General features: G+C 41.8%; 1 protein-coding gene across 1 annotated transcript; it reads left to right on the forward strand.

Annotated features, from left to right (window-relative positions):
* Positions 1-3,609: 3,609 nt before the first annotated feature.
* On the forward strand, positions 3,610-14,413 carry srms (src-related kinase lacking C-terminal regulatory tyrosine and N-terminal myristylation sites). The gene is made up of 8 exons (XM_076275795.1): positions 3,610-4,333; positions 5,651-5,772; positions 6,787-6,953; positions 8,521-8,668; positions 10,417-10,575; positions 11,684-11,865; positions 12,445-12,601; positions 12,789-14,413. The coding sequence occupies exons 1-8, from the start codon at positions 3,987-3,989 to the stop codon at positions 12,986-12,988; spliced, it is 1,482 nt and encodes a 493-aa protein (XP_076131910.1). The 5' UTR covers positions 3,610-3,986; the 3' UTR covers positions 12,989-14,413.
* The last annotated feature ends 120 nt before the right edge of the window (positions 14,414-14,533 follow it).

The following is a 14,533-nucleotide window of genomic DNA, read 5'->3' on the forward strand; positions in this document are numbered from 1 at the left end:
CCCTCGCTCTGGTTTCCCTGTGGTGGCTCCATCCAGCGCTCTGTTTCAGCAGTATCCAGCTCTCCCTTGGGTTGCTCTTTCATCTACGCATTGCAATGCACCATGGGAAGAGTAAGGCAGATAGCCGGGCGTGGCGGGAGGGAGAGAAGAAACATAAGAGTCTCATTTCTCATTCCTGTTGTTTGACACAGATCAGATGGCAGTCCCTGGAGTTTGGCAGGTTTTGTTAGTGCACAGAGATGGCATTCCTACCGTGCAAATCAGACTAAGAGATATTCCCCGTCTATATATGCGCTCTGTGTTCTCCAGACTGCTGAGCCTCGTGGTATTCATGAGCTCTGGATTAATATATCCCCCACATACACTGTCACTTTCCAATTCTCTGTGTCCTAGTCTCACTGTATTCTCTTACATACACATACATATACACTGTCTCTCACTCACTCATGCACACACACACACACACAAATATACAGGCTATCTGTGTCACTCGACAGACAGTCTGTTTCCCACTTTCCTTAACACACACACACACAGCCAAATATACTCGTATTCATACATACATTCAGTCTCTTGCCATCCCTCTCTGTCTCTTCCCTCAAGAGACTGCCCTTGTAATGTCAGTTATGTTGAGCGATGGATTGGACAAGGGGAGATAGGGTAGTGGTTTTGGATGCAGCCTTCTCTTCATCCAGTGCTTTAGGCAAGCTTGGCCCAGAGTGATGGATGGATCCCCAACCCACCCCCAACAACCCCTTACCCTTTACCACCCCCACCCTACTAAGGAAATGACATTGTCAAGCGCTGCTGCTGAATTTCTCTAACCTCACATGCCACTAAGCTCTGCTACAGTTTAACCGAGAAGGAATTTAAAAAGAAAAAAGTCAGATACAAGTTGTGTATTTGTTTGAAAAGAAAAGACAAGGGACGACAGTTAAAAAAAAATCATCAAAGAAAAGGTCGATAGAGGCAAGATTTTTTAGTGAAGAGGCTCGTGCTAAATACTCCATTCAGAACTATCCTGCACCTCCTTTCCCATTTGCGCGTTTTCTCGTTTTCACGGACAGCTACTTCAAGAAAACAAACTGTTCAAAATGAACATTGAAAAAAAATCTAGGCAGAAGACAATCTTGGAAAGGTGTATCTTCACTGTTTGATTTCCACTCCTCTTTCTGTGTGCAGCTATAGTATACAGTGTGTCTTGGAGACCGCAGAGTATTTTAGCCATAATCAGAGCATTCTTACTCAGATTTCTGACTCTTCGGGACCTCTGGAGGACTAATAGTTGGCCCCACTGTCGACACCTTTTTAAACATGATTTCTATTTTTATTAGTGTAACAGTTATTATTACGATTATTATTATTTTATAAATACTTTTTTTGTATTGCAAGTAAGTGGTCTTTTCAGAGATATTTTGTACAATATCAACATCACAAGTGACGTTACTCTGTATGCCTATATACATTCCAAACCAGGATGTCAAAACTCTTAGCAGTCTGCCTGAACAGTGTCACAGAGGCCTGCTGCTCATTGGTGGACAGTCTCCTCCAAGCACACAGGACATTTATACCACACAAAGTTGTTGACCTGACTATAGTGTTGTTATGTAACACAATAGGATATTTGCATTTTGGCCCAACTTACATCAAAACCACACAAGAAGATGAAATGATAGACTATTAGTTAAGCAGTACTCCCTCTAGAGGCATGTTGGAGAACTGTGGACGGATGTGTCCTCAGCCAAATTGCTGTGTGCTTGCTGTACAGGTGTGGAAATTCACCAGGGAGCTGTGGAGCTTATCTTATCTTGTGCCCTGATGAGGGCAGGGCCAACAAACACACATTAAGGGACTGTCCAACTAGACATTTCAGGAGGGGTATGCAGGAGTGACGCTTGTCGGGGACACCTGCTAGTGAACACACACTCTTAATGGTCTGCTTTGGTCAGATGTGTAGCTCAGCAAAAACAAAAAGATGAACAGAAAAACATACACAGCGGAGAAAGAAATGTAACTTTTTATTTTTCTATCAAGGGCAGTGTATAGCTGAAGTCCAGTCGCAAAATGATTTTCCGACCATTGTCTTTGTCATTTGATGGTATTGTGGATTACTTTTGTTTTCTTTTTTCTTTGATTTCCTTCCCTGTTATATCTTACTGCACCAGAAACCAACAGTCTGGGTTCTGCTTTGACTTTGTAACTAATACCAATGTGAAAAAAAAAAAACTAATTCCCCTTCATTTTGGACTCAGTGGAAGTGTGATGTTTACATGTACAGACTTTTGAAATTCTCTTCTTTTATCAGGTTTGTTTTGATTTATTTTTGTTTGTCACATACAACTCCTTTCCCTCGATAACCCCAGTCTGTCGTTTAATTTAAATCTGATTACATGTTCATTGAAGGGAAATGGGACTAAATGTGTCTGAAACCTGGTTCATAGACACCACAATGGGAAGAGGACTTGAGCTGATCAGGGTTGAGCCACTGGATGTCCTTGCCTTGTAGACACGCTCCTGCCTCAGTCAACATAGCCTGGGTGCTGTGGCCTTAAACTAGCCAGGCGCCTACCACTCGCCAATACTCATAGAGTCTGCTATATAAATAATGTATAAGCCATTGACACACCCTAACCCATACAGGGTTTCTAGTGTTAAATACAAATAATCCATGTTGTAAAACAGCAGACTATAAAACCTCAGGAAAATTAGAAAATTTTTTAGTGTATAAATGTCTTATTGAAGGCCCATTTCCCTCTTTGATACCATTTAAATTATATTAAATAATTATTCTTTTTTTATATTTATTGTGTTAACAGTGGATATTTTTTCCAGTACATGTGGCTGAATACTTAAATTCTTTAGAAAACAAGTGTTGATAAATATATATGTGAAACAACTTAAAAAAAAGATTGAGAAAAAAGATGAAAAACTCCATTTCTGTTTGTTTCAATGCAAAACAGCATTGGCGGCTCTTTGACCTAACATATCAATTTGATTACTGAAGAATCCAATGATTTGAAATCAAGCTTTCTTCATTGTGATGTCACGGCTTTGGTAAAAATGTTTCATTACATCAAATTGTGACTTCTTTTTTTCCTCCCAAGCTGTACCTCACAAAGCTAAATATACTAATAAAACTGTGTGCTATATATCAAACAGATTTCTGTGTACTGTGTCTTAAGTTTCAGCAGAGTGGAAGTTTTTGGAGATGCCCTCACACATTTTATAGCACAAACAACAATAGAAGCAAATGCCGACATAACAGGCCCCGTTCGTAACAGAATGAATAGAAGAGAATAAGCTATGTTGCATTTTATTAGGTCTTATCTAAATATCCTTAGAATTTTTGGGAGACTTAATTTACATATAACTGAATTTCGTCTTAGTGTTTCAGTTGTTAGATGGATAAAGCGCACGATGACGCACAGGTGCAGAGTTGGTGGGAGACGCAGAGGAGGAAAGCCGCGCCAAAGACTGTGTAGCCGCTATGGTATTCTGCTACCATCCCTATTGACTACCAGCCTTAAAAATGACGATGGTTGCAGTGGTTAGTGAAAGAGCAGGAGCAGGTTATCCCCTGGGAGTCCTTGCCTATGTCTTTAAGGATGACGTTCACAAGACAAACCACAGTGAGCACCCTCCCTCGGCAGGCTCAATGAAATGTATTTCTCAGCTCAGCCTCTCGAAATTACACTCCACTAAACAACATGCCGTTTCCGCATTCCCACGACGCGCTTAGTTCTGTGAATGTGATCCATCCAAACGCAGAACCGGTTCCACCTGATCCCCTACTGCTGTGAAGTGCACTGCGAAAAAACGAAGAAGGGACATCACAGTAGTGCTGTGTAGCGGCGTTCAACGATCTGAGGAGATATAGGCTACTGTAAAAGACCACTGATTCATTTTTACTTTTAACGTCGTGTCCAGCCCACGCATACTCTGGATACCTCCGCCGTTGCCGCGAGAGCCCGAGGAATCGGCTTGGGATGGAGGACTGTTGTCGCACTTGTATGCCATGTTGTAGTAGGATATGGAACTGGATATGGCCCGAATTTCACTATCCGAACATAACACGACCAGCAGAAATCCGGACAGTCTCAGGTGATATCAGTGTCCCAGCTCCCAAGAAAAAGCCAACGCAGCTTTATGCGGCTTTGTTTGATTTCGAAGCCAGGAGCGAGGAGGAGCTCACTGTGAAAGAAGGTGATAAACTGTCGGTCATCGAAAAGCGGGGTGATTATGTGCTTGCCAAAAAACTTACCGGCACATTGGAGTCAGGACTACTACCGGCTAACTATGTAGCTTTGGTTCAAGATGAATTTGCAAAATACAAGTGAGTAACAACATAGGCCTTAGTGCTGAGATGTTGCCTTTAAATGTCAACAGTGAGGATGCCAAGGAAATGTTTACCCTTTGATTTCATTCTGGGAATTAACGTTTGATTGAAAGAAAACATAACCAGGTGTGTTAAAACTTAACCGACCAAATTGACTATTCATAATAGGTCTATAAGGTCACTTATGAAGAGGTAACTAAGCTTGCATATCAATAGTCTAACTGTACCAAAGTTCTTTCTGACTGAGTATCACTATGAGAATAGGTGCTACAGAAGGTTCAGGTCCTGCTCAAAATATTAACCAATCTGAAGTGTGTCAAGGGATTTAGCACAAACCAGCCCACGTTTGAAGTTGCATGCAAAGTCTCTGTATGTTTTTGTAATATCATACTGGAAAGGGAAGGTCACTTAATTGCCAGTCATGCATCTAGGTCCTACACTGTTGGTTTGACTCAAACCGTTTGAGAGCCTTACCTGCATCATGCAGTTTCAGCGAAACCTGAACTTCATTGGGGCCATTCAAAAACCGGGTGTGTGCGTGTGCCTTAAGCCACACCCATATTTACTCTCTACACAGGTGATGTCAGTTCGTTGGCCCGTTTCAAAAGCTTTTCCATGATGAGCAGCTCTCACCAAGTCTTGTGTAGCAACATTACAGCTTTAGTTTCAAACTCAAAGGGAATCTAAAATAATCTACTGAATATGTCACTATGGGACACATTCACAGAACAAAACTGAAGTCTCATGTAAGCATTCAGAGCTAGGGTTTCTATTTTTAATATAATAGCTCATGGAAATTATTTCAAAGACTACAGTAAGTAGAGCTGAAAAAAATTGCGCTGTTACAAAACATGCTCTGTGTAATAGTCTAGGCCAGCTCTTTTCCACTTGCAGTGAATTTAGAACATTAACCAGATATGCATTTCCCAATAACATAATTGTGCAATGCCTGTGCCTGCCTGTGATTTTGAATATCTCATTGTTACCATGTTGGTTTCACAACAATACACTAAGGGAACGCGCCCTGTGAACACACTGGTACAGAGTTTGTACTATGGCATGTCATGGCCAGTAAAATCTCTATAATCTGCTGACTATCAGTAAGGTCAAATTTCATGTCATCATGGAACAGTGTTATCAGCTGAACCCGCTCCCTCTAGATGCAGTAAGTAAGTCACTTAATTTGCATCTTGAATTTTACACACGTGGTTCAAACGGACGTGATAGCTGATAGCACAAGGGGCTGCACTTGTGCCTCTGTGTTTGTGTATGTCTAAGGCTCTTGTCTCTCTCTGCATGTGTGCTGGTGTGAAGATGGTACTATGGGAACATCAACAGACAGAAGGCTGAAAAGCTTCTCCTGGCCCAACAGAACAAGAATGGCTCTTTCTTGGTGCGCATCAGCGAGAGCCACAGCGACGAGTACACCATCTCAGGTGAGCACTCCTTGCTTTCGTAAAGCTGACATGGTCTCTCCATCCCGCTGGTCCCCTCATGCATCATACTTGGGCTGGAGGCTGGGACAGACATCAGAGCTGGTAATTGATGAAAGCCCCACTGGGATTGGTTATTACCACACGGTCTCTTGCTTCACCATAGCACTCTGAATCCTTTGTTTTCTCTTGCCTCATTTACACACTTTATTCCATCCCTCACTATTTCTATCTTAATGAAACGCGCTCTGCCTGAGAAATGCTATTCAGCATTTCTTGCTCATTTCTCTCTCTCTCTCTCTCTCTATTCAGCATTTCTTGCTAGTCTCTCTCTCTCTCCTTCCTCTCTCTTTCCTTGCATCTCTTTTCAGCCCCTCTGCAGAACCCATCTTGTGAGCTTCACCATGCGCCCCCCCCCCCCCCCCCCCCCGCCTTACTCTCGCATTGGCCACTTTGATCCCAATGAGTCTCCTCCGCTGTGAGCCTCCCCTCTCCTCTTTCCCTGGCATTCTATTCTACTGCCCCATATTCCGCACTGCCATTTCCCTCTCTGTCTGAAATGTAGGTCAGCAGGGCCTCTATTCACCAGGAGCCATTCTCGCACTATTACGCCCAGTTTATTACTGTCGTGAGCAGGGAGTATTCCTGGAGTCCAGCCCCGAGTGTTTTTAAAATGCCACTTCAGAATGCAGTGTGAATTAGTCTTGTTCTTTTGCATCGCTAAACCAGTGGATTATTGTGTTTATAATAAAACTGACAGAAGGATGTAGCAAGACCAATGGGTGTATTACAGCTCCTTAGCAGGTTATGTGCTCACACGTGATTCACCGCAGCAGGTCTGGTTCTCCACTAGAGGGAGGAAGGGAATCAGTTCACTAGACTGGGCCAAGGCTGTGCAGAAGGGGAGAACATCAATAAATATACATCTCCCTTCAAAGGCCATATCAATCAATACACACACACACACACACACACACACACAATGTGATTAATTTTTATGTTTTTGTCCCCCAACAGCCAGAAATGAAGGCCAAGTGTATCATTTTCGTATACGCCGGTCAGCGATTGGTGCCTACTTTGTGTCTGACAAGATCTCCTTCGCCACTCTGGACGAGCTCATCCGGTACTACCAGAGCAACAGCAAGAGCCTGGGCTGTCCCCTGGACCAACCGTGTGTTCAGCAGGTATGCCCAGAAACAGTGTTTCTAAGCACAGCTGTACCCACATGTGCGGCAGTGTTGCACATGTGCTTGGACATATATAGCATCCATCCATGTGTGAAAAGGGTGGTTAAAAAACTTAAATATAATGGAAACCATCTCACATTTTTTTTGCACATTTATTTTAGCATACACAGCGTACCTTTTTAGGTCAGGCTTTTTCGTTTGTCATTTAATTTGGGGTCAGGGCGGCCATGTTAGGGCAATGTCATGGCTGTAGCTGCTATGCCCCTCCCCGTGTTTTTGTATTGATCGGCCTTGTTTTTATTTATTTATTTAATTGGCAGAAAGCCTCGTCGTGACTTCAGACTCTTCTCTCTTCCTTTCCAGGGGAGACGCTAAGACTGAGTCACTGAGGCAGTGGACAGAGTGACATACACTCTCTCTCTCATACACACACACACACACACACACACACACACACACACACACACGCACACACACACACACACACACACATATATACAGTATATATACAGTATATATCGTGTGTATATGAATATATATCACATATATATTCAGTTTCATCTTGTCACTTACTGTTGCAACTGATATTGCAACTTATTGTTTTGAGCCCAATTATTTAGCATTTCAAGTCATATGTGATTTTTGTCTATATGCCATTTGAAGTATGTTATATGACAATTATGGTCCAATTTATTGAATCAAATCTAAATGTTTTTCTGATTTGTCTGAAGATTGTGGTAGATATTTAGATATTTATTGAGATTGAGCGCTGAAATTGAAGAACAATGTTACATAAGCTCTTTACATTATGATCAAGTCCAATAATTTCTCCATTAGTCTTTTGTAGGTGTAGTTCTACAGTGGTATTGTATTATATGCATAATCTGCATACAAAAGTACTTTTTAAAAACAATTCATATTTTCTACTCTGTTATGCACTTTTTTAAAACAATGGGTTTGAAATACATTTCTAACACTGTATTTTAATTTTTAGTCCAAGGCTATTTCATATTTTGGTAATATTTCACAGTTTTTGAATAAATGTGCAGATGTTTTCCCAATATATTGTATGTCCTTGTTGTGGTCCTTTGTTTGATCATGTCAACCATACAGAGAGACATATTCTCTTTATCAAACCCCTTTGCTATTGGTCCATATGATCACCCTTAGCCATTATTGTGCTGCTGAATGGGTGATTGTTATCGCCTGCCATGAAACTAACCTCTACCTTTGCTGACACAGTAAATATTCCCCCAGCCTCCTTATTGTGTACATACTGTAAGAGCTCACACCTTCAACAAAGACAAATGTCCTATCTGTCTCTCTAATGACCTTCGCTCAAAGTGTATTCATCATGCCTGTATCACTAAAAAAAATAAGAGTGCTGTATATGTGTAACTCTTTACATGTGTTGGTGTTACACTATAATGAGAAGTCTAAATATGGTACTAGCAGGTAATGAATCGACTAAATGAAACTGACTGCACCTGGGGCTGCTGTTTGTCCTCATGCTGCAGCACAGCTGTGCTTCAGCGGGCTATAACCATGTCTCTCCGGTTTCTAGCGGGAGCTATTCGACATGGAGCCATGGGAGCGGCCGCGGGAGGAGTTCAAGCTGCAGCAGAAGCTGGGGGAGGGGCACTTTGGAGAGGTGTGGGAGGCAGCATGGACCAGCAAGAACCAGAAGGTGGCCATCAAGATGCTAAAACAAGGTTAGTGTTGGAGCACAAGCACCTGGGAAAGAGCTAAGATGTTCTGTTGGATGACTGATGTTCACTAATATTCACTGAGAGATTGGTATATATATTCTGTTCATTCATGACATGTAAGAATTACTGCTATTAGGACACAAAGAATGAAAAAGCTATTCTGGTGTTCAGGATGAATAAGAGAGGAAGAGCACCCCCCACACACACACACACACACACTGAATGGTGTTTTCAGTGCATAGCCACATTCTGCTGAATTCTGGGAACTCTCCCAGAATCCTGCTTGTAGGCCTCATTTGACCCAGTGCGAAACTTTAGCAATTGTTTAATGAATGTGTGTAGCATCAGTAGTAGTAGGAGAGGCCATATTTGCCCCAAAATGTATTGATACCATCACTTCTAACCTCTTACCGACCTAAATTGATTTTAATATCTAAATGGTACGGCATTTATTTCAGATCATATTGCTCAGTTTATATATTTTAAATCGTATAGCCCAGTCCTCCTCCGCGAGAGTCATCTCTATTATAACCCCCCCCCCCCCCACACACACACACACACACACACACTGACTTTAGACCCTAGTAAATTGTTGCCTACAGCAGGAACCACATGGTATGGCACCTGCTTCTCCATGCATGTTTGCCCAAGTTAGACAGACAGGTTTTTCAAAAGAGGAAGATGGCCCTATTGTGAGTTTTTCTCAGCAGAAAAATACCACTTTGTTTTCCTTCTGCTAAAATGAGATACCACAGAGCTTTGATTCAGTTTTTCCATTTGCATATTCCTCTAAAAATGCCTTGAAATGAGAACGCAGCAGTCTGTGAGCTATGACGGCACTCTTGTGGAACGTAGGCCTGTCTGATGTACAGCACAGCAATAAAGCTGCACCTTCCTGAGTAAATAAGCACTCTTTCACCCAGCCAGCCATAACATTAAATAGATGTACTCCCAGAGACTGTTTTTGTGTAAGAGGGTGAAATTTAAGTTTTTAGTTGTTCAACCACCATTGGAATAACAGATTGCCATTTTAGAGGTCTGAAGCTCAGCAGCAAGGTAGACAGAGGAAGTATTGTTGGGTCTGTATAGAAAAGCATGCTCACGTCACTGCTGTGGTTCTTTTGGTAGCTGGTTTTATAAAAATAAAATGGAAGGACGATGTGGTTTCATGTATGTCCTTAAGAGTTCTCATAGCTGTCAGTTTCTGAACAGACAAACATGTCACATGCTTATCTAGGCACAATATATGCTAATTTGAGATTATTTAATGGCAGATTGGTTGAAAGTCACAATGGTTTGTAGGGCTGCAAGTATTAATCGTTAACTTGTCAACTATTAAATACATCGCTAACTATTTTGTTAATCGGTTTGTGTTATTTTTTTGACAAAATTACCTCAAAATTCTCTGATTTTGAGCTTCTTAGACTTGAATATTTTCATCTTTACATTTTCATCTTTAAATATCTTTGCTGTGTGGACAAAACAAGATATTTAAGGATATAATCTTGGGATTTTGGAAACACAACATCTTTCCACCATGTGTTTATTGATTAAACAACTAATCGATTAATCAAGAAAATAATCCGATTAAACAGATTAATTGACTATGAAAAGAATAATTAGTTGCAAGATTAATAAAAAGATTAATTGACTCTGAAAATAATGGTTGTAGCCCTAATGGTTTGATTGTTTGAATGGTTTCACTGTTTGTTTGACTGGCCCCTCTCTCTCCATGTGTGTGTGTGGACCAGAGGACACCAAGCAGGATGAGTTCATAAAAGAGGTGCACGCGCTGAAGAACCTGCATCACCCCAAACTCATCCAGCTGCTGGCCATGGTCTCCCGCGGCGAGCCTGTCTACATTGTCACCGAGCTCATGAGCAAGGGCAGCCTCAAGTCTTACCTGGCCAGTGAGTACATAACTTCTGGCATCTCTCTATCAATCTATCCATCAATCTATCTATCTATCTATCTATCTATCTATCTATCTATCTATCTATCTAGCTCTGGAGTCAGACAATCCACCAACAATAGCAGCAGCTGACTCCTATTTGGAATAACCCAGATTTAACAGTTAACAAGAAACCACTTTATTTCCACACATGGATAAAAAAGGGCATCAAACACCTGTTTCGTAAAAATAAACTGGTCATATTTGCTCACTTGGTCCAGAAACATGGCATTGAGAGTAAATATTTCTTGGAATATCTACAAGTGAAATCATCCATTCAAATAAAAATCAACCTTCAGAACATAACTTAGGCCTTCTGTATTAGGGAATGGTGAATAACTAATTGGCGGCGGTTCATCTTCTGTCTTGCTGCCTTCCTGTGTTTAGGTTTACAGTAAATGAAGAGCCACGCTTAAATATGCGTAGGCCTCTCAGCTGCTGTTGGCTTTGACCCAAATTAGGATGATGGATGACTGTCTCTGTCTCCGCCTTGCTCCATGTCGTCTTCGGCAGAGAGAGGAGTGGATTTTTGTGCTCTCTTGAGCAGCTTTTGTAAATAATTAAGAAACGCCGCACTGCATAAGAGGATGATCGAGATGAGTCACGTGAGTCCCAGGGGAAAGTTTGAGAGCTCAAAGCACAAAAATGGGAAACAACAACCATTTCTGCATGCAAGCACATTTTCAGCAATGCTTTACGGAACTGTGTTTTACTGACATATTATTCCATATATTCATTTATAAATGACGTTACACCTACGCCATGCATGACCAAAGAAGTACCAATAGTTGCTCAAGAAATTAAATATGATGTTCATTGCATAATATTATATTAAATGTGTAATCAGATCAGTTACATTACTTACCATGTATTACTGCACTTATAAATACCTATTCATGCAGTTAATCATTTCAGTTAATGAATATTTAATGCACAACATTAATGCTATCATTTATGACCTAGTGTTCATATGTCTGATCTTTTATGGGGGACACGGTCCAGTGTTTCAGTGCTGTGCTTACAGTGTGGTGCTAACGACTTTCATCTTGTGTGCTGTCTGCTTTCAGCCCCCGAAGGTCAGATTCTGACCTCTGCCCATCTCATCTACATGGCCAGCCAGGTGGCGGAGGGCATGGCCTACCTGGAGGACCGGCACATCGTCCACCGCGATCTGGCTGCCAGGAACATCCTGGTCGGTGATGACCTCATCTGCAAAGTTGCCGACTTTGGTCTGGCTCGCATCATAAAGGTGATCATGACAGACAGGCCGTGCAGTGATGGGTAATGATGTCCCGGCAGCAACAAGTTGTTGTTCTTGCTGGGAAGGGAAACGTCTCATGTTAAACAGGGTCACAAAGTCAATGATTCCCTCAGCTAATTGCTAGAAGGCCAGAGGTCAGTGATAGCAGAGGCATAAACCTTGATGCGCTCATGTCTGTACCGGCTCCTAGTGTCAAATGAAAAGCCTGTCATACTAGACTTAAGTAAACCACCCTGAGAAGACATAATCAGGGCGTATAGGTCTCAGGGGCCTACATTCAGGCACGGGCAAGATTGTTTAAGATTTGAATATTTCTGATAATTTCAGCCACAGAAATGTTCTGTGCTTTAAGCCCTGCATAATCTAATGCTCTTATCTATTAACTTATTCTATTTCCTAGTACTTTATTCTGTTACCTTTCATCTATTACCCTATCTATTACCTATAACCGTATTCTAAGGTAATTCGTTTTTGTTATTATTAAGGCTAGTTGGTGGCTAGTTTTGGAGATGCTGAGGGGTTCTGTGGTGAGGTTAAAGCTCCTCTGCGCTGCTGGTTGGTTTGCAGGACAGCGTGTACACGGCCAGCAGAAGCACAAAGATCCCTGTGCGCTGGACAGCCCCCGAGGCGGCCCTCTACCAGCGATTCTCTGTCAAGTCAGACGTCTGGTCCTTTGGCGTGCTGCTCTATGAGATGATGTCACGAGGGAAGATGCCATACGATGGTGGGTAGATGTGTGTGTCTGTGTACATGTATGTCTGTGTGCGTGCAGAGGATTGCCAATTCTGGCATTTTCCATCTGGTGAAATACAATGTGAAGTGAAGTCACTCTCTCTTCCTTTTTTTAACTAATAAGTTTTACTTTCACAACCAACCCCCACCCCCCTCTCCCCACAATCTCACACCTTCAGGGAAAAGTAATAAGGAGGTGCTTGAGATCCTGGCATCGGGCTACCGGTTACCCAGTCCGCACAAGTGCCCGCCCAACATCTATCGCATAATGCTGGAGTGCTGGAATCCAGAGCCCTCGAAGCGTCCATCCTTCCACGCCTTGCACAGCCAGCTGGATAACATCTACTCCAGACTCTACTTCAAAACCATAGAAGTGTAAACGTCGTGGAGCGCGGACCAGTGGAGAAGAACATCAGAAATGGAAATCGGATGAGGTCGAGAGAAAGACAGAGACAGAGAGACCTGTTTTAAGGGACTGTATGGAGTCACTATATCACCAGTATATGCAAATGGACACTTTTTTGTGATGGCGTAGCGGTGTCCATTTTTACCTTTATAATATATTTCACTTACTTGTGTTTCCTAAAGGTCAGTCCCAGGCTTTTATTTAATTCATTTGTTTTTAAATGAGGTTATGTGCAATAACAAGCCTGCAGCTACTCCATGCTTTCTCTCATGGTGTCCAAGGGTGAAGGGTGGGTGGAGAGGGGCACTGAAGTATGAGTGGGTCTAATTAGAGTAGTAGTCTTAGCAAAGCTGGTATCCGGTTCAATACAAACGAGCTTGAGAGGTATTACTCATAATATAGATCTGAGGTTGAGATGTTTCAGACATGATGGTCTGTTGAGCTCCGAAGTTAGCTGTGAGTCACCCATCATTCCCTGGCTTGTTCAAGGTTTTCAAGGTGCACTCCAGCTACATTTAAATGGACTGACTTTCCATAAAATTTGCTTTTGATTGAAGTAGTGTTCTATTTTCAGTGGACATAAAAGGACTGCTCTGGACTGAGCACTGGTGCATCACGAGAGTATCTTTAGTAACACGCAGACTGAGGAGGACTGACTGAGTTATAGGTGTTACTTTATGAGTGCACATTTTGAGAGGTTTATCATTTGCATTTTAACACATAAGAAATGTGTGATTCAGTGGTGGACTGTTTTGCATAGACCTTTGAAACCCCATTAGTTCTGGAGTGCACTTTTCACCAGAGAGAAGATCTAACGCCGAATGTTACAGTGCTGGAATTGGGCGAATCCCCTCAGCATCGAAGGCCAGCAGACAGGTCATCAGAAGAGAGCCAATGTTTACAGAGAACTCACGTGCCAGCCGTGGACTTTCTCACCACACCCATACAGACACTCACGCACATATGTACACACTCCTCTGGGTTGGTGTGAAAAGCAGGGGTTCTAGCCATTTAGAGTCTTTATTAAGGAAATGTAGCTGAATATGGCATGTTGGTTTGTGCATGGTTGCATATGGTGGTTGAAGTGCTTAAGTGACCCTTAAAAGGGGTATTATAAATGTATATTTAATAATAAATAATGAAATCTGTGGAGCAATGCAAAGGTGTTAAAAATGGAAGGACATACTGATATGGACTATAAATGGAAGCACAGGAGCCATACAATCAAATTCTTCCTTATATTTTCTGTTCTTCCAACTTGTCAAATGACTATTAATCTTCCTGAAGATGTGTCTGTCAAAGAAATGTTGCTTTTGCCAACGACCTTCTGAAGCAAGTCATGAGTTGTCAATATGAAATTAATATTTTTCAATAAATGTTGACCAACATGTACCTCTATACTGTATTTCTTGTTATTGTGCGGAGAAGATTGATGAGTCACCAGGTTATTGCATGATATAATCGTATAGTTTTTTTGAGCTATACCTAACTTTTTGTAAGGCTATTTGACATCAATAG

Source organism: Alosa pseudoharengus, unplaced genomic scaffold (genome assembly GCF_046254945.1).
Source record: "Alosa pseudoharengus isolate Yale_2024_CS ecotype anadromous, Long Island Sound unplaced genomic scaffold, YU_APseudo_1.1 YU_APseudo_1.1_scf_9, whole genome shotgun sequence".
NCBI classification, from domain to species: Eukaryota; Metazoa; Chordata; class Actinopteri; order Clupeiformes; family Clupeidae; genus Alosa; species Alosa pseudoharengus.

Bases quoted from the DNA above. Each gene is read 5' to 3' on its own strand.
- srms (XM_076275795.1), top strand. From the start codon at position 3,987: ATGGAGGACTGTTGTCGCACTTGTATGCCATGTTGTAGTAGGATATGG. The intron at 5,773-6,786 runs GTGAGCACTCCT...GTCCCCCAACAG, and splicing joins CGACGAGTACACCATCTCAG to CCAGAAATGAAGGCCAAGTG. The intron at 10,576-11,683 runs GTGAGTACATAA...GTCTGCTTTCAG, and splicing joins CCTCAAGTCTTACCTGGCCA to CCCCCGAAGGTCAGATTCTG.